This window comes from Argopecten irradians, chromosome 11 (genome assembly GCF_041381155.1).
Source record: "Argopecten irradians isolate NY chromosome 11, Ai_NY, whole genome shotgun sequence".
In the NCBI taxonomy this organism is placed as follows: Eukaryota; Metazoa; Mollusca; class Bivalvia; order Pectinida; family Pectinidae; genus Argopecten; species Argopecten irradians.
The window spans coordinates 13482895-13502372 of NC_091144.1; the positions used below are offsets into that span (position 1 = coordinate 13482895).

General features: G+C 35.7%; 1 protein-coding gene across 1 annotated transcript; it reads left to right on the forward strand.

The window, feature by feature from the left end:
* The first annotated feature begins 11810 nt into the window (after positions 1–11810).
* LOC138334787 (uncharacterized) lies at positions 11811–17697 on the forward strand. Its single transcript, XM_069283513.1, has 13 exons — positions 11811–11908; positions 12158–12351; positions 12504–13094; positions 13281–13653; positions 14411–14581; positions 14753–14940; positions 15104–15275; positions 15391–15502; positions 15721–15883; positions 16001–16145; positions 16276–16462; positions 16870–17060; positions 17347–17697. The coding sequence occupies exons 1-13, from the start codon at positions 11896–11898 to the stop codon at positions 17370–17372; spliced, it is 2526 nt and encodes an 841-aa protein (XP_069139614.1). The 5' UTR covers positions 11811–11895; the 3' UTR covers positions 17373–17697.
* The last annotated feature ends 1781 nt before the right edge of the window (positions 17698–19478 follow it).

Sequence of the window (19478 nt, forward strand, 5' to 3'; positions counted from 1 at the left end):
ACAGGCATCTGTAAAAAAGTGTAGAATATCACTATACACCAATTTCTCATATAGAAAAAAAGCTTTTGCCGTTAAAAGAAATAAGAAAAGTGTGGCAAGTATTTCCTAGAAAAGGTAAAATTTGTTAAGGTCCAATTGTTTTGTCATGAGCAAGTGGCAGCCCTATCAAAAATCTGACAAAATTCTGTCACGGCACAATGTATTAGGCTCTATGAATAAAATATCATCTAAAACATGAAATATCCGATGCCCCTAGCTTATGAGTGATTGCCCATTCAATAGCTGAGCTGAACTCTTCAAAGATTTTACAACTCTCTGAAAAGCCCATAGACAGACACTTGTCAAAATAAAACTGAGACTGCCAATGAAAACCTAAAACATGCTTGTCATCTGGGTGAATAGATATGATGCGAAAAGCAGACTCAATGTCACATTTAGCCAGGAAAGAATTTTATCATAAAATTGCCAGTCACCCTGTTTGGAGTGAAGCTTTCTCACTACTGAGAGATATTGTAGGAGGGCTATAAAAAATCCTGGCTTCCTTTGTGTATACACAGCAATAAAAACATGAAATGCATTTGTCCACTGATCTATAGTCAGGGAATTTTTTGTTTTTTGGAACCCAATAAACTACAGATGATGCCTCAGAGCCATTCTAATCAACCATTTCGTACTGCATAGGGTTCTGATTGTTTAGTGTGGATAAGTCAACAAAATCATTATTCCGTTTTCTTTCTTTTAATTTTTCGTTTACCAGTGATCCAAAAGGTGTTGAAGATGATGAAAAAGAATTGGAAGGTATTGGCTCTGAGGGAGTCACCTGTAGTGTAGAGGCCATAGCAACACATGATAAATTAGACACACCTTTGAAATTGTGGATTGCCAGGGAGACTGAACAAGGCGGAGCTCTAGTAGCTATAGAGTCGATGGTTACCGACGTGGATGTAGTAGGAACGTCATTTGTCACTGTTGAAGATATTGGTAATGACCGAGAAATAACGTCGACAGGTTCCCTTGAGGCAGGTGTGAATATAGCCTGTCTTCCTTCTTCAAGGCCTTTCTGGTAGACCTCTTTTACACGATTCTTAAGTTGAGTCGGCATGAGTTCAACGTCATTGTCTGGAACTTCAGTAAATGAAATTGTAGGTACTGGGCCTGCCACTATACCTCTGGATCACTTTTGTGTTGACACAGCTTTGTTGCCTAGGGTTACTTTTCTTTTGGGCGCATCTTAAGAAGGAAAAAGGTCAAAAGACAGAAAAAAATGCAAAATATAAGAAAAATACAAGTTATGAGTAACAGTTGATATATTTATTTTAATTATTTTTTATATATTTTTTTTAAACAAATAAATAATTACAACTATCAATACTAATATGATATGTATAACATATCAATAGAAACGAGGTGAAACTCGATCACTGAAGGATTTATATAACTATGCGCCTTAATATCTTAATATTGATTGTATAAAAACTTGTGTATTATCAAAAATCATTAAGTTTTAAGAGCATATATATAATAATATGCAACAAGCTGGCATAAATCATGAAATGAAATAGACTGCAGAATAATTATGAACATTCATATTTACAAAATGCATAAACTAATCGTTCAGAAAATTACTGTGCTAGTCATTTATTACACAGAAAAGCAGTCTAATTACTGAGCAAGAAAAGCCAGCACAGCCATCACTGATGACAAAACTCAAGTGATTCAAATTTTAAACTAATTCAAGCGAGGCAATTCAAATGCCAACCAGCAATAGGGTGTTAGCATAGAGACGTATACCTACTGCGTACAAGACAAAGTATCTGGCAAAAGAAATAAATACCAAACTACTTCCAGATAAACTGGTGAAAAAGGTTGTTTTTTTATAAAAAAAAATATTAAACAATGTAATTGATCCTAGAATTGTGTAAATAATTAGCACATTGCACAGAAGCATAGTGATATCCATAACACATCAGCTATGTAACCCATAAGCTGGACGCAACAGAAAATAAATATGTGATCTTGTAATCTTATGGAATTGATTCCCATTGTCAATATTCCAAATCAAAATGTTTAAACTTGCTAGTTGATCAATAGGACACGGGAGGTAACTCCAGCTCTGAAAGAGACTAGACTATAGCGACATTGGAGATAATTCATGTGACAATTAGGCCACTTGTACCATATTCGATTGTCACAATTACTATGTAAACTGACCAAGCAGAAATGGAGTCTATAGTAATATATTTACATTCTCTTGTCACTTCTACTATATAAACTAACCAAGGCAAAGTGGTATAACTGACATCCAAACTGTGACTAATATGACGTCATTGATGTTGACACGGTAATGTCAAACTGATCACTGTTAGCTGTTCCATCTTGTGGATGAAATTGTTGTTGATAAACGGTTTGGCTGGTCTAATGCATCTATATAGACCATAGGAAGACAGTTTAATGCTTAGATAATGACATCCAAAATGTGTCTACTATAATGTCATTAAGGTTGTGGTGGGCACGTCAACCGATTACTGTCAAATCGGCTGTTACGCCTCGTGGATTAAATCTAATTGTTGATATTAAATGGTTTTCTTGGTCTAAGCTCACAATTGTATTATTGTAAATATAAACGTCAAACTATCTTTTTCCGTTAAATATTTTTCATTAATAGCTACCAGAGCTTTGCATACTTTACATTATAATCAAATCGTGGAGAAACGAAAGTAATTTTTAGGAAGTCTAATCATTAAAATGCTATACCTGTAAATATAATCTGTCATTTTACTGCACATTATTTATACTCATTTCCACTCTTTAAATTTTTGCTCGTCATTGGTTTTTAACAAACACCATTCAAAACGCCGTACACGGAATCAGTGCGAGTACTGTTTCCTCAAAAAGCATTGACCATCTCCCTGCTGTTGGCTTTTTTATTTCAACAAATTTTATTGACGAAGATGTTTGAAGTCAAATGGATTAAATAACAGGCAAAGCATATATAAATTATCTCCAATGGTGGCAAAAGTAATACATCAATTATAGATATTAAATTTAAGTTTTGAAATGAAAATTTTACAACAATTAAAGAGAGATAACTCTTTTGCATATTCCATTCACACATCAAACATAATATAAATACAACTATTATTGTATTATAAGAACATGATATATTAGACATCATGTTACTCAGATATTAACAGACAATGACCAACAGTCCATGTGTATATATATATATATATATATACTTGTCATTGCTCTCAATACTGTTAACTTTCTTGAAAATAATTGAAAATATACACGTAGAACTATATATACTTTTATAAAATGTATGTGGTGTATATAGAACAAAACAGAGTAACAGTTTCAAAACAACCATGGTCAACAAAATACTCCAAGTATATCTTTGTCAGAGGATAATTAGAGTAGAATGTATACAATATTATTCAAATGTTATATAGTGAACATTGCATAATTTTTGAGAAAAATAAAAAAAAACTAAATTCTTTAAATTTCAAAAGCTTATTTAAAAACCTTTTGTCATGGCTAATTTAAATAATATATAAATTAAACATCTTGATTTACCAATATATAGGTGAACATCATGAAGTAATTGTCTGTTTATAGTTTCGTCACAGTCAGGACAGCCCAAATTTGCATAATTACTAATGGAGGTGAACAGGGAAAGACTATGTTGGTCATATAAAGGGCATTCGAGAAAGTAGTGGGATATAGTTTCATTTTCAAAAGAACAAGCACAAGATGTATCATCAGATAAATGGTGAATAACCGTTAGAATTCGTTGTGTATTAGAAGCAAGACAGAACCTGGTTATCTGTCTAGGTTCTTGGTATTTTGTAATATATTTGGCATGTTTGTATCAAATATCTACTTTTTCAGCGACGATATTCGAACGTAAGTGGCTTTTAGATAAGTATTTATTTCGTATATAACTTTCGAAATGAAAAAAAATAACAACCACATATACAGTTGTATTTGTGATATATATGAACAACACGTGCCATATTTATTTCATTATTTTCTATGCAAATTCATCATTAAATATTCGGTCACTGCATATTATTAGAGTAAGTTAGCTCTCTTACGGGTAGGTATTCCTTATGACGTCATTTTTTCTGGCAGCAATTCATGTCGTTTTCTCCGAAAAATATGACGTTAAACACGTTAACACATAATATAACAATCAATACATACCCACAAGGGCACATAATTCTGTAATGTGCAAGTACAGGATAAATATTTTTAAAAACAAAGGATAAACCGTTGGACAATTTAAGGTTTCATCAGTATACAATCAATGCAATATGTGTGTACTGATATATCAGTATTCCCATATGGATTATCAGATAAGTACTACTTATAGTTTTTGACATCCAAATACAATATTTATTTAAAATAAAGGGTTAGTAAGTAAGCTGTTATAGTTAAAGTGAATAGTCAGGCAATGAATCCAATACGTTCGTTGGCCTTCCAAATGTCCAAACATATCAAATCGACGGTCAGGTTCTGCTTATCTTGTCCAGTTTTGGTCATTAAAATTATGGAAAAGTCCCGTGTAAATTTAGTACTTTTCTTACAATAAGTTCTGAAATCGAGTGTAGAATGCAGGCTGATATGGGCCATCTTAAAAAAGCACTTGCCAAACTTATATAGTATTTTGTATTTTCTGGCACCTGTAATCTCAAGCAATTGGTTTTACATTCTGCTGCGTGGCCACATCAGACATTTCTTACGAAATAATATCAATGAAGGAGTTGTGTTTTCCCGGTTGCTAATTTCGGCATATCTCCGGCGAAAAGGAAAAGTGGGGAAGCAGTACATGATTATTGTTTAAACTGACTTTTAGATGCGAAACAATAAATGTATGCTTCCGACCACTGCATTGATAGTAACAAATATTTATTCATTTATACCTAGGGAAATCAGATTCAACATATATCATGGCATATGTTTCATTTGCAAAACAACGACGCACGAACATTACACTTTGTTATTTATTAATTTTTTAACCTAGCTAGCTTATGCCAGAAATGAAGATGTTAATGTACAACCATTAATTGACGATATACTGTGTATTTGCTCTTGTGTATCGTGATTGCTTTACTATTGCTTGTATCACGACAAATACCCTATACTATGATTTCACATCTAATGGTAATTTAAAACAGCACACATGTACTGCATCACTCATCGTCAAAGTATATGTCATTGTATTTCACTAAATCAGTTGTCATGACGGCTGTTGAGAACCATCTTACAAGGGACCGCAGAATTAAACCAAAAATAGATTCCTGGAAATCCCCTTTTGGGCACAAGATTTCATTGAGAGGTAAATGTTTCGGAGCCTGTTGATTGGGTATTCAGGGCGCATCAGTTTCAAATGTTTAATATGTGGGTTGGCAATACATGTAGATGTAAAATATATAAAGAAATTTTAAAATTCTGTTAAGTGTGTGTCTGACAGGGGGAGGTAATCAATAATGTAATTTCATGAATATTTTGGTCAATATTTGGTGCGGAATTCAACATATGGTGGCACCCCCACATAAAAGTTTAGCAAGATGGTAGATCTTAATTTCTTTTTATTCAAAGGTATGCGAGATGCCATTCTTCAATTAGTGACATGTGACCAGACTTGAAAACTCCATTTAACCTTGAAATTGGCAAACGTTAATATATCGTATATAGCGAAATCATTTGGTTTTGCGGTCTCTACAATGCAGGTTCAAATAGAAGAAATGCATGAAATCCCAATCACATGCAGTGTTTAGTTTTGAGGTGCGTTGCTAACCTGAAAATGGAAATACTCAGCATAGCCTCGTTCTCATGTCCAGGCTAGTAGCTCAATACACAGTATCTTGTGGACCTTTATCAGAAGGTGAAGAATATCTTTACCTGCAATGTAATTAATTTTCAATAATCCTCGTTGTGCGTCATTAATGCATCCATTCATGAAAGACGTGTTATATCGTGTGGCTGAAATAAATTCATATTCTAGTCACATTACATAGCCATTCAAAAGTCACGTTTTTAAAGGGTATTGTAGTGCATATGTACAAAATGAAAATAACATCAAAGCAATGTATTATTTTAATTTTTGCGTCCTCGGCCAACAGTATTTTTGCCGAGACGTAATTTTGTAAAAGAAATAGGATAGCCGGAATAAGGATTAAGCTTGACCAGTATTACTTTATTGCCTCTTACCGAGCCAGAAGTCTTTGCTGAATGTCCCAAATCTTTTCATATAAGACTCCCAATGACGATAAAAAACTACATCTCCCTTCGTTCGCACTTGGAATACCTTTTTAAAAAAATTATCTGCTCTATGTATGTGGTGTTTCTCATAATGCATTAGAAGGTCGAAGATTGTTTGAATGTGTCATTATCGCATTAAATACATCCGCCATGTTTTCTGCCCGCAGCCATATGTCCTTATTATAATATAATATTTACAATACAACGACAATAAAGATCGAAAATAACTCAGCAAATCTTCCTCATTTCACAAATGCGCAATGTATTTCCCACGTGTGATTATGATAATACTCACAGTCCATGGCCCATTCTCGGTTTCCGTGTTGCAGTACACATCAGGACCGTCTGTTCCTAATTTGTACACCCAAGAGTTATATCCAGCTACGTCTGAACAGCTGTTAATAATAACTGAAAATGTTGAATTCAAAAAGTTCGTAAATGCCTGATTAAGTAAAGGCTGATACATAAAATCTTAACAGTGGGTGGTATTTATCTACGAAATTATTTGAAAAGCTTATTATCAAATATCGAACCAAAACTATAGTGTCTAACAAAAGACTATTTAATAGTGACCTTTCCGATGTCGTTTGACACGCAGTGGACTAAGGTGTTAAGGAGTTTAAACTTTTGAAAACCACGCTATTTCGATGTCTGTCTTTCTGCCATTCGTCACCTTGTGGCTAGCACTGTTGCTGGTGATCAATCCACTTCTCCTCCCTCTTCCTCCAGATCCAACTGGAAGTAACTTCTGCTTGCCTGCTAACTGCTGCTATCAGGTTCCTCCGGTCTGCTCCGGTTACCCCTAATAGGCGTAGGGCTTAGGGGAAAGTCTGCATCCGACTTCTATCGGTAACCACCATGTCTTCCATTCTCGATATTGGCAGTCTTCCACCAGCTGCTGGTATTTCGTTCATTGGCCTCTTCCATCCTGTCCTCCCATGGTACTGTTAGTTCCACCAAGACTACCTGCTTAAAGCTGCGGGACTATAAAACAACATCGGGGCGGATTGGTGTTTAATTCACCTCTGCTGGGAAACCTATCCTCTGCTGGATATCTGCCCTCATTTCCTAGTCTCTTGCTGTTGCTAGTATCCCACCAGCCTCTACGCTTCCTGTAGCCCGGGTTCTTAACTTCACAAATATGACAAACTTGGCCCTTTTGATATCGTCCGCTTTTTCCTCCTTGCACGGACTAGACTTGCTGCTATCTCCTTGAGGACCTGGTCATCGCGCCATGTGTATCTTCCATCTCAAAGTACCAACTGGCATGATGTGAGGACATATGCCAGGTTAGCTGGTTTCCTGCAAAGTACACACTCGGCGTTGTCCTTGATTCCCCAGGTGAATAGGTTGGTTGGGCTTGGCAGTAAATCGTAGGTTGACCTCAGCAGGAAGCTAAGTCTGTGACCTTCCATCTTCCAAATATCATTCCAGGATACTTTCCTCTTCCTCACTCCCTTCCAGTGAGTCCAGCTATCATGCTGTCTCATGCTCACTGCCTTACCCTGCCTAGCCTCCTCATCCATCGATCTAATCTCTGCCTGGGCCATGTCCCTACGTGCCCGTTGGTTTGCACTTTCCCACCTTGGCCTTGTGATGGTCCCCAGGCCAAGACGCCCTGATGCCACGGACCCTACGATATCCCATGCCTGTGAAATTGACATGGCTTTTCATTCCTTTTTTGCCGATTCATTGATGCTTTAGGTACGAAAATACATGTATGCCAAAACATCATCATTATGTACATGTATAGAAAAGATCCTGGGGGAAAAGAAAATTAGTTAGTAGTTATTAAATACAATGGTGCTGTGTTTTGTCCCATTTTTAGAAACTCAAAATAAAATAAAATCAACATTTTAATATTAAATACAGATGGTATATTTCAAGCTTATTTCAACATCAAAAAATACTACGGGAATTCATATTTGTCAAATCAAACCATCTATAATCGCTAATTCCAGAGACTCATTTCACTTGTATTAAAAATGAATTATCTATGCAGGTAGAGGCTCAAACAGCTACAAACAAACTTGTTTTTCATACTGGAAATGGTTTCTTATCCTTTATCTGTATATCGTTGATTTTTTTTCATTAATTATTCAAAACTAGCACCGGTTTTGATAACACCCCACTGGAAGACTAACAGAGGGAGTGAATGAGAATTAATCACTATGTCATGAGATTCGTTTGTTTGTTTTATTAATTAACGTCTTTTTAACAACCAGGGCCATGTAAGGACGGCCTCTCATGTATGCGTTGTGTAGCGTTTATGAAGTGCGAGGTGCGTGTTTTGGGAGACTTCGGCATGTTCGAGCAGTGCCTTTTTGTATGCACACCATACCCGGTACATTATACTGACAACGGTCAAACCAGTCGTCCTGCTCTCTGTATGCTGAGCGCTAAGCAGGAGCAGAGACTACAATGTATCACTTTTGAAATATTGTCTCATCCGGGGGACAGAACCCAGGGCCTACCTCACAGGGGCGAGCGCTCCACAAAAAGGCAAAAGTGAATGTCAAGGGAGACGTTAAGAATAATAAAGTCAGTTAAGAAGAAGAGAAAATATAATATCCTAAATTTAGACCCCTTTTACGATCATGCATTAGGGACAGAACGTACAATTCGACATAAACCCGATATTGCACATGTATCAAAACAATTTAAATACAGTCTTCCACCGCGTTAATCGTCAAATGAATTATTTGACACGGAAAATTTCCTTTTGACTGTGATAATCATTAGGTCGAATTTCAGCACGCGTGTGAATCACGAGCTCGAGGTCAAAATTGATCACAATTGGACCGCACATGCTATTGCTTGTTTACATATGATGTTTAACAGCTTCCGGTTTATCACGCAACTATGTTCTACGCGTGCAAGCTGTCTCGCCCTGGATAAGGTAGGGGAATCGTATTCTCACTAATATTGCGGACATCTCTGACATGTGCTTTAACAATGTTTATAAATCTGATGATAAACCACTTAATCATATTATTGGTTGAGTACATGCTTATCAACAATTATTCAATTTCATTTTATTTCTATTGCTGCCATTTGTGATTGCAACAGGTTTTAATGCTGATGGAATGTAATCCCGACATTGAACTTCGGGTTCATAGAAACCTTTTTTTAATTGTAGCTGTAAATAATTATCCCCGTTCATTATTTTTTAATACCGAGTCATTCTAGTTCAGACGCGCTTAAGTCATATACACAAATAATAATCATGGAAAGACTAAAGATTCAAACTTTCAAATAGGTACCCTCACCTTGGAAATATATATTTCTTGTTACCTGCGACCATCAGTATTTTAAAAGCGATTTGTATAGCCCATTAGCTGATGATGGTGGGGTAATAAAATATGGGAAAATGTGAGAGCCTTTCTGCGAAAGGAAAACACATTGTTATTTTACGTAATTTACTGAAGAATACAAGGTATGTGTTTTTACGAAAACAATAAAATGACTGGATAAAATAAAGTGATATCACTACCGAAAAATTAAAAAAGAGAAAGGAAAGTAAATAAAAGGCAAAAAAAAACCCAAAACAAACAAACAAAAACATTCGCGTTATGTTATATAGTATAAATCATGGCTACGTAGCCAGGTAGTGGTACAACAATCACTTATTGTTGTGGAGGTATCGTCGTGGCAAAGGGCGAGACATATCTATACATAAATAACTGACATGGGCTTCATGGTAATAGGCACAGACCCCGGAATGTCGAATTCGTTATGGGCTATGATAAGAATACTGTCTATAAAATATATGTTGCTAGTAATTGTCACGGAACGTAATCCTAAATAAAATATTAATTTTATGTACTCTTCTAGTAGAATCGGGAACTGACTTTACGGATAATCAGAGATTCAATCTGATTAAAACCAGCTCTTCAATACACTTACATGAAGTCTAAGCTTATTGAGGATCTGGCATTTACCTGATTGATCAGAGATTTTGAATCAAAATGTTAATAAAATATCTTAGAGTAAGGTATTGCTGTTGATTTTTTTTTTACTTCTGATTACAAATCTTATCCTATTTGTTTTTCAGTTGTCTATTGAAAAAAAGTTTTGATGAATAAAGTTATGAATTTCCTCCAAAGGCACATATAATCATCATGGTGCTGTCTTAGCATTTGGAACAACACAGAACTTATACACTGTAATAGTTCTCGTCTTCATTAAGTATTATGCATGGTAGTACACATGTACAGGGTATGAAGAACCACTTTATGATTATATCAATGTCAAAAATTGTGAAATGAAATGGTTGATCACAACTTGTCTTCTTGGTTTAATGGTGTGTAGTCTTTTTACTGCAATGTAGACGTACACGTCACGATATTTGGCAGTACTACCAGAGTTCTTTTTGAGCACATTTGATTGTAAAATTAAAACCTATCTATTGTAAATATTGTCATTGTTGGTAACTTTTACAGCACATATAGCTTTTTTCAATTTCTTTTCCCTTCGTAGTATCAAAATAAGATGTAACAACACAATGAAATGGCACACGCTAGCACGGCATGCTTCATTCTTCCATACGCCAACTAGAGCCTAGCCAAAATGAAGGTAGAATTAACAGAAAAAAAAACTGAAAATAACAACTTTAATACACACTAACACAAGTATGTTAATGATGACTAAAACAATAAAAAAAAAACAATTCTTGTTCATTTGAAACAGACTTTTACCAGCTGATTTTAGATTGTTTCTCATTATAGTGTAATTATCAATAGCATAACATGATATAGAAAATTACTTTTAAAATGTTTTTCCTATTTGCAATGATATTTGCAGCAAATATTCAACAATATCTTGGTACTAATTACACTTTAGAAGTGTTTTCCAAGAAATAGTTTATTCACATGGATATACGGTCTCTGACTGAAAACTGTGGTATATCTATAGGATGTACATGTATGTTTTGTTGTAATTATAGCTGGAAAATCGAATGGGCCTTGAGAAACCAATATACGTTCTTTAATATGAGCGCAACAAGTAAACAAAGTTTCAATTTGTTTTATGATTTTACTCATTACCTTTATATTGCTGTTCTGACAAAATCTTCCTAATAACACTGCGTAAACCAAACCGACGTTAATATTTCGTTTGCTATAACAAAGGGGGCGTAATCCATTTCTTCATTACACCTGGTGATCGTGATTGTACCTACGTCACTCTACCCCAAGGTCAAAGTGAAAACCGCTTGACCACTGTCCAAATATAGAGTATACGCTCCATTGCAGACGTACACATACGCTGTACTACCTGGCGGAATTTCCAGCTATATAACCTGTTTACCAATAAAGTATTTTGTTAATACCTTTAAATAATCGTGACGTCCAGTAGACAGAGAGAATAATATATATCCTGTTCATGTTTGTACCTATAAAATAATGCCGATTACAAATCCTTGGTAATATTTAGAGACTTTTTATCACATTCTACAATAATCTACGTCAACTGTTCGATCCTCTGAACGACATGTTTGTCAACACCCGCAAAATTGAGGTATAAATACAGCTAAAATGCGAAATAAATTCAAATTATCAACGACTCGTGTTGATATCACAATCGACAGTATACTTTGTTATACACATTGAAGCATACCAGAAAAAAACGATGTCGTTTGGAGGTAAGCATTATTAAGTATCTATATTGTACGAAACACTGAATTTCCATTGATTTACTTTTATAAGAAAATACTTTATTTAATTGTAATAATACGAAAATAAAAATATATTGATAATTGCTAATAAAATAACGTATTAAAAAGTATAAGCCACGATATTTGCATCTTGTAACATTTTGGCACTATTGCATATCATTTTACTAATGAAGCATTTCACGGTTTGATGATAATTTGCTTTTTCTTTTTTTTCAGTCGGAATGCTCATTTTTGCCACTTGTATTACAGCAGTTGTGTCTTATTCTGTTCCGATGGTGGAAAAGGCAGTTTGGGGAGTTGTTCCTGATAAAAAAATGCAAGGGGAATGTACATTCAACATAGGAGAGTTCCAACGAAAGGGCGACTGGCATGTTAATATCACCCTTACTAAGGCGACAAAGTTCATTACGGTAAGTGACATTTCATTTAATAAAAAAATCGTATCACGACTCTTGCTTCAGATGGGCAGTTTTGTTTGAGACTCTTGGAAAATGCCACACAACGTTCATACGAGCATGGTACTTTTGTTGCATTCAATGCCATTTTTCTTTCCCTTATATAGTGGTACATTATGAATATCACATCCCAACATAAACGAGGGAAATGGTACTACGGAGAAAACTTCAATGAATATGGACCCCAGATAATCAAGATGCAGTTTCAAGTTACCTTCAAGGCTAAGCGACCTCCTAAGGGAACCTGTACAACAAACATCCCATACCCAACCACTGCCCCTTCTTCTTCCGTCGGTCCATCTTCTACAACTATAGATAAAACGGTGACTGATCAACCGTCCAAAACAACAACACAGGAACAAACAACCAGAAAAATAACGACAGAGGCGCCAACAATTAGACCAACAACGGCACAGATGCCAACAACTAGGATGACGGCTGAAACGTCAACGTCTCCAGCCCTTACGTCATCTACAGCTCAGCAGACATCTATTATTACTGATGCCCTATCTACTCAACAACCAACAACAACAACAGATTCGGCCACAGGCTCTACTATCCACATAGTCAGGATACATGAAAACTGGGTATCCAACAGCAAAAACTATACCAAGTTTAGCTGCAGCTTTCCAATAAGTGAATCATTGATACACTTCCACATTGATATCCGCTTAAACGAACCATCCACAGATTTGTGGGTAAGTTAAGTGGTACTGTTACTTTTTGCAAAATACCACAATAGAATGACACAAAATTAAGCTAGAATATTTGTTTCAATTAAGTCTGTAACACTTTATTGTGTAACTTTTTAACGAACAACAATTCTAAATAAAATAAATGTACATCAATGCTTTTAAAACTGTTAGATATTTACTTCCATTCAGATTTGGGTTGGTGCCATAGTTTACAAGGACACCAATGGCCGACTATATAGGATCAGTAACTACGCCGATGAACACCCACCAACTTTATCTTTTGTTTTTGTCGTGGAGTACTCCTCATTGCAATTTCCATCCGGCACGTGCTTCTTAGATACACTCGGTCAGACAATGACAACCGCTTCACCTACATCATCCGGTTCATCCTCTACACAGCCGCTGTCCATAACATCTTCATTGTCCAGTGTGTCGACAACAGAGTCACCATCGTCATCGTCTACATTGTCCTCGTCGACTGTCCACGTGTCATCATCGTCAACAGCAACGACAGAACAGAGTATCACAACTACAGAGAACGGACCAACCACTACAACCCCAGGTTAGTGTCACTACAACCCCAGGTTAGTGTCACTACAACCCCAGGTTAGTGTCACTACAACCCCAGGTTAGTGTCACTACAACCCCAGGTTAGTGTCACTACAACCACTACAACCCCAGGTTAGTGTCACTACAACCACTACAACCCCAGGTTAGTGTCACTACAACCACTACAACCCCAGGTTAGTGTCACTACAACCCCAGGTTAGTGTCACTACAACCCCAGGTTAGTGTCACTACAACCCCAGGTTAGTGTCACTACAACCCCAGGTAAGTGTATATATTAAAGATGCTCCACCACTGACAAATGGTATTTTTTCACTATCAAAAAGAGGAGCAGATGATTTAGTATTTTTTCAGTTACAAAAGTTACTTACTCTACACCATTACCACCATTAAAAAGTTCGAGTTTCTAATTTTACTTTAAGTTAAAAATATGAAAAAATAATTAATTGCATCCCGAAAAAATCCATGGCACTATAGCCTATATGGAATGAAGTACTGATTGCGCATGCACCAAAGGCAAAATAAATTATTCTATATTTTTTTTGAGTTAATTAGACATAAATACAAACGATTAAACACCAATCATTGTTCAAATTATGAATATCATTTATGCGTTGTCGGCGGTGGATCATCTTTAATGGAAACATCATTATATGTGTTAAATCAATACTTCAGCTATATAATTATGTAGTTTTTTTAGAAACATTAACTAGTGAACTGTTAATTTCCAATGTATAACCTTGTGTTTTCAGAGCTGGATACAAAATATAACTACGCCAAAGTATTGGAGTACTCGATTTTATTCTACGAGGCTCAACGATCCGGTGTACTTCCGGCTAGCAACCGCATACAGTATAGAAAAGATTCCGCAACAAATGACGGAAGTGACGTAGGTTTAGACTTGACAGGTGGATGGTATGATGGTGAGTGTTTGTAGCAATATTCAGTTATTGATATAGATTGGCCGCGGTTACCGAATCAGTCCACATTACTTATTTTTATATCTGGGATGAAAAGAAATAAATTTCTGTCATAAATTTCTCTCATGGACTGTGGTTATACTATTAAATTTATTAATATGTTTTCTCACACAGCTGGTGATCACGTAAAGTTTAATTTCCCGATGGCTTCCTCCACGACTATTCTGGCCTGGGGATTGTCCGAGTGGAGAGATGCCTACGTATTGTCCGGCCAGGTTGGACACATACTAGACTCCATTAAGTGGCCTTTAGATTACTTCCTCAAATGTTGGAGGGCTGATGAACAGGAATACTATGCTCAGGTACAGTATATTCAATCAGTAAATCGAACGTTTTCGTTGTTGTTATTACCGTAGTATCTTATTTTGATGTTAAGAACATCTAGTTCATAATGTTTTTAACGGGAAAAGACAAAAAGTAAACGTAATTGCAAGATTCATTCTGTAATCTCATCTGCATTTTCAGGTAGGGAATGGCGATGTTGACCATTCTTTCTGGGGGCGTCCAGAAGAAATGACAATGCAAAGACCGGCTTATAAAGTCACCAAGGACAAACCCGGAAGTGACGTTGCAGCCGAAACTGCCGCAGCTTTAGCTATCGGATATTCTGTGTTTAAACGGTTTAAACGAGAAGGAGGTAAGAACTTTGCATAACATGAATATTGATCAAAATTTTCTCTAATAAATTTAATTGTCATCGGTAATATCTTTGAAATTAGTTCTATAACCTGTATATGTCTTTCTTCTTGCAGACACTACTTACGCCGACCAGTTGCTATCAGCAGCTGAGAGCTTGTATGAATTTGCCAATACCTACAGGGGCAAATACAGTGATTCTATCCCAGAGGCCAGTAATTTCTATAAGTAAGTGTGAATAACTATCTAACTCTCATCTTGATATCAAATACACAACTCCCTTGAATAGTATTAAAAATCTGAAAAAAATCATGAGAACATGACAATATTTTCTAAATGGCTTTCAGTAGATATATTTAACATTTACATTTTGGAATTTTTAAAACTCTTTCAACGCATTTTAAGATTTCATAATTTGTACACACTTTTTTGCGATTGTATTGCAGATCTCACAATGGATATGAAGACGAACTATGCTACGCCGCCGCCATGTTGTACAAAGTCACGGGTAGACCTGAGTACCTTAATCAAGCCGAGACTATCTTTACAGCATCACAGAACAAGAAACCTTGGGCGTTTTCCTGGGACGACAAAACTGTTGGATGTCAGGTATGTGTCTACTGGATCACGAATTTTTGTGAAATGCTTTTCAAATATTTAGTTAATTATTGAGACGTACCTTCGGATGTTTCGGTCCTTTACAAACTATACTATATATTTCCACAGGTGTTGTTGTATGAGGCTACTGCGAAACCGATATACCGGAATCTTGTGGCGTCTTTCCTTCAATCCTATCTGTCTGGTAGTGACGTCACTCATACCCCGAAAGGTTTGGCCTGGCTAGACAAATGGGGTACCCTTAGGTATTCAGGTAAAGAAAATAAATTAATTTTGTATCCATTTTGGTGAGCTACTATGGTAAAAACGCGATTGTATTCACATCGAGATTATGTTTACTAATGATTATAAAATTATGTTTATTATCATATTTCATTTTACAGCGAATTCGGCCTTCATTGCATTAATGGCAGCCGAAACTGGAATAGCGGACAGTCCCGCCCTTGTGACGTCATACAGGAACTATGCCCGGAGTCAGCTTCATTATATGTTCGGTGAGAACGAAATCAACCGTAGTTACGTCATCGGTTTTGGACAAAACTTTCCAACTCAACCTCATCACAGGTCAAGGTTAGTAGTAAGGTTTATTTGTAATACTGACCAAAGTATTAACAGGTTTAGCTGTTGCACCTCCTAGCACAGCTTCTTAAGAATTGACCTGACCGGGAAAGTCTTGATAAAAAAATTATATTGTTTCTGTTAAGTGTTACAGTGGCTATTAAAATATTTAATAATCAATTTGTTTTTATAGGTTTTTTTTTTGTTTTTTTATGATACTCCTGGTCGACTTAATGAATTTTGAGGATTAGTTCATATGTTTTGTATCCTGGAAGTATCAATGTAATAAATAAGGAAAGAAAATATATACCTTTCACACTTCAGGTACACATACTTTCTCTCCACTTTAGATCGACACTATAAAACATTTCAAAGAAAGATTGCCCCTCTAGTTCTAACTTGTATATCTTATATTACAGTTCCTGTGATGATCTGCCGGCCAAGTGCGATATCAGTAACCAGTACCGAGACGATCCTAGTCCCCAGATCTTGTACGGAGCTCTTGTTGGCGGCCCAGACGAGTACGGACAATTTATAGACAAACGGAGCGACTTTATCCAAAACGAGGTTGCTTGTGACTACAACGCTGGATTTCAGTCCCTCGTGGCAGGTATGTAGGATATTTATCAGTCTATGTGAACACTGCACAAACATAATGCAAACAAGGTGATATAACAAACATTATTGCAATAATTATAAATAAATAAATAGAATTAATCAAATCAAATCAATATATTTTCGAGCCCCAGAAGCTCTAGAAAATTATGGTCATAGCTAATATTTTGTCTGTTCCAGAGAAATATTGGTTATCGCAACTTTTTTTTGTTATCACTTCTTTTCTATCAACTTTTATGTTTATGTATTTCTATACTCACACATTACGTACTTTGTTGTAGGCATTCTGGACCTTGCTCTGTCGTGAATTTCGAAGAACCATTCGCTGGAATGATAAGGAAAATGTTTGGTTGTGGACTTTTTTAATTTGATATTTTTGTGCCATAGACATTAATGCGGATCATTATCCATAAGTACTAATTCGTCTGAGAACGCCAAGTGATGTATGGGTAAAATCGACTGTATTATGTATTTGTTATTAAATAGAAATCTTAATGCCAATTTAGTGACAAGTTGTCTATTTGTAGGTTAAATGAAATACGTTGTAGTTAACATTATATCAGTTGCCGATAATATGTTATTAGACAGTGATTCTTGACCAATAAACGGAATTTGCTTTTATCGATATCGAATGCAGTTTTCAATTTTCAGTCTGTGTCTATTCGTCTACTAAACTAGACAGTTGAAGGTCTGAAAATTTTATAGTTCTCCCCTAAATCATGCTATCAAAACCACACTTATAGTTTAAATTTGTTTTACTTTTACTTCAGGTTTGAAGGTGCCTACCTTTTACATACTGAAGCTAATGGTACGGGATTTATCTAAATATTGTAAATACAGTATGCTGAATGCAGAATATGTTGAATACTGGGTTGTCAAAGTTGATCCACCATCGATACCGGGCCAGGGGTAGTAATAGGATAGGTCTTTAGGTAATATGTAGAAATATGATTTTGCCTGAGTAAGTTTCTATAAACATATAGAATATAAACTAGAAATAGACTTGATACACATGTGTGAAATCACTACATATCTCAACATCTCAGTATAGTCAAGTTTGTTTTCATTTTACTTATGTTATGTATATTATTTCATAAATAGGAAATATACACAAGATATAATTATTCGTTTTAATTTTACAATTCTTACAAAAATGGGGAGAAATAATGCACAAAGACATAAGCAAAATATATAATATATATTACTAAATATGTTTCCAGCGTACATTTGTTGACATTGACATTGACAATTAGTTAACATTGTTATTTACTGTGTCTGTAGTGTCAGCCTAGGGTTATTTTTTTTTTTTTTTTAATTTGTGGAATTCATGTTGTGTTTGTTATACAGCAGTTGTCCCCTTATTGCTAGGTCGCTTGAGGCGTACCAGTTAGTTTCATAAACAATTCAAGCCATCTTGCAGGGTAGTCATGTAGCAAGAACGCTTAAGAACGTCATTTTCCCTGATAAACCATGGGCACACAGCGCACGCATTTGTTGAGATTTAAGTGTAGAACACGCATTCGTTGTAATAATATACTGAATGCAGTTTTTCTAGAAATTAATCAGGCATTTTTAATGCAATCTGGTTCCATTTATAGGTGGAACAAATGTATCTGTAGTAGTATACCATGTTAAAGATTTTTTTAAATGTTTCTTATTTAGAACACCATCATGTAACAATAAATATTAGACAATGCGTATGCTAATTGACATCCTCGATACTCCAGGTGTTCCGTTCACCTACGATCTCAACAACCCTGGACTATATCATAGTAAAACTGGAGACAAAAGAACAGAACAGAAAATTTAGTCGTTTGATGCACATCAAAAGAGCCGTATAAGGAAACACTGTGGCTGACTGTCTGGCTTTGAAGTTGGACGTCGCTCTCTAGTTTTAAAAGTAATTTGTTTGCTTACCTGTGATTGGTTCAGATTTTTTCCTCTGAGCTACCTTCAGTTTTACTATGAGATAGGCCAGGGGTGTAGAGATCGTAAGTGATCGGATTCTCTTCAACCAAATGATTAAGCTTCCATGTAGCCCATTTAGCTTTTTTTCTGAAGCTAATACTTACAACTCCTATTAAGGTTTGATCTGCGTCATGTTACCTCCGTCACATAGATTGGTTGGTGAGTGGTTTTTTCGATGGCCTTGACGTCCGACTTCAGTGCACAAACCTTTTTGTGTTTTCTTTGTCTGCATATTATCATGACCATAGCTAATCGCTGAGTGTGGCAATATGTTGCTTGCAGGCGATATAATATCTTTTATCACATGTTAAGTATCATAGTCAGACTATTGTCTCAATATAATGATTACTCTGAGTAAGAATATTTTTATCATCACGTGCTGTAGATGTTATGGTAACATATTAAAGCACGTAATAAACATAACAAATACACGTTAGGTAAGTCT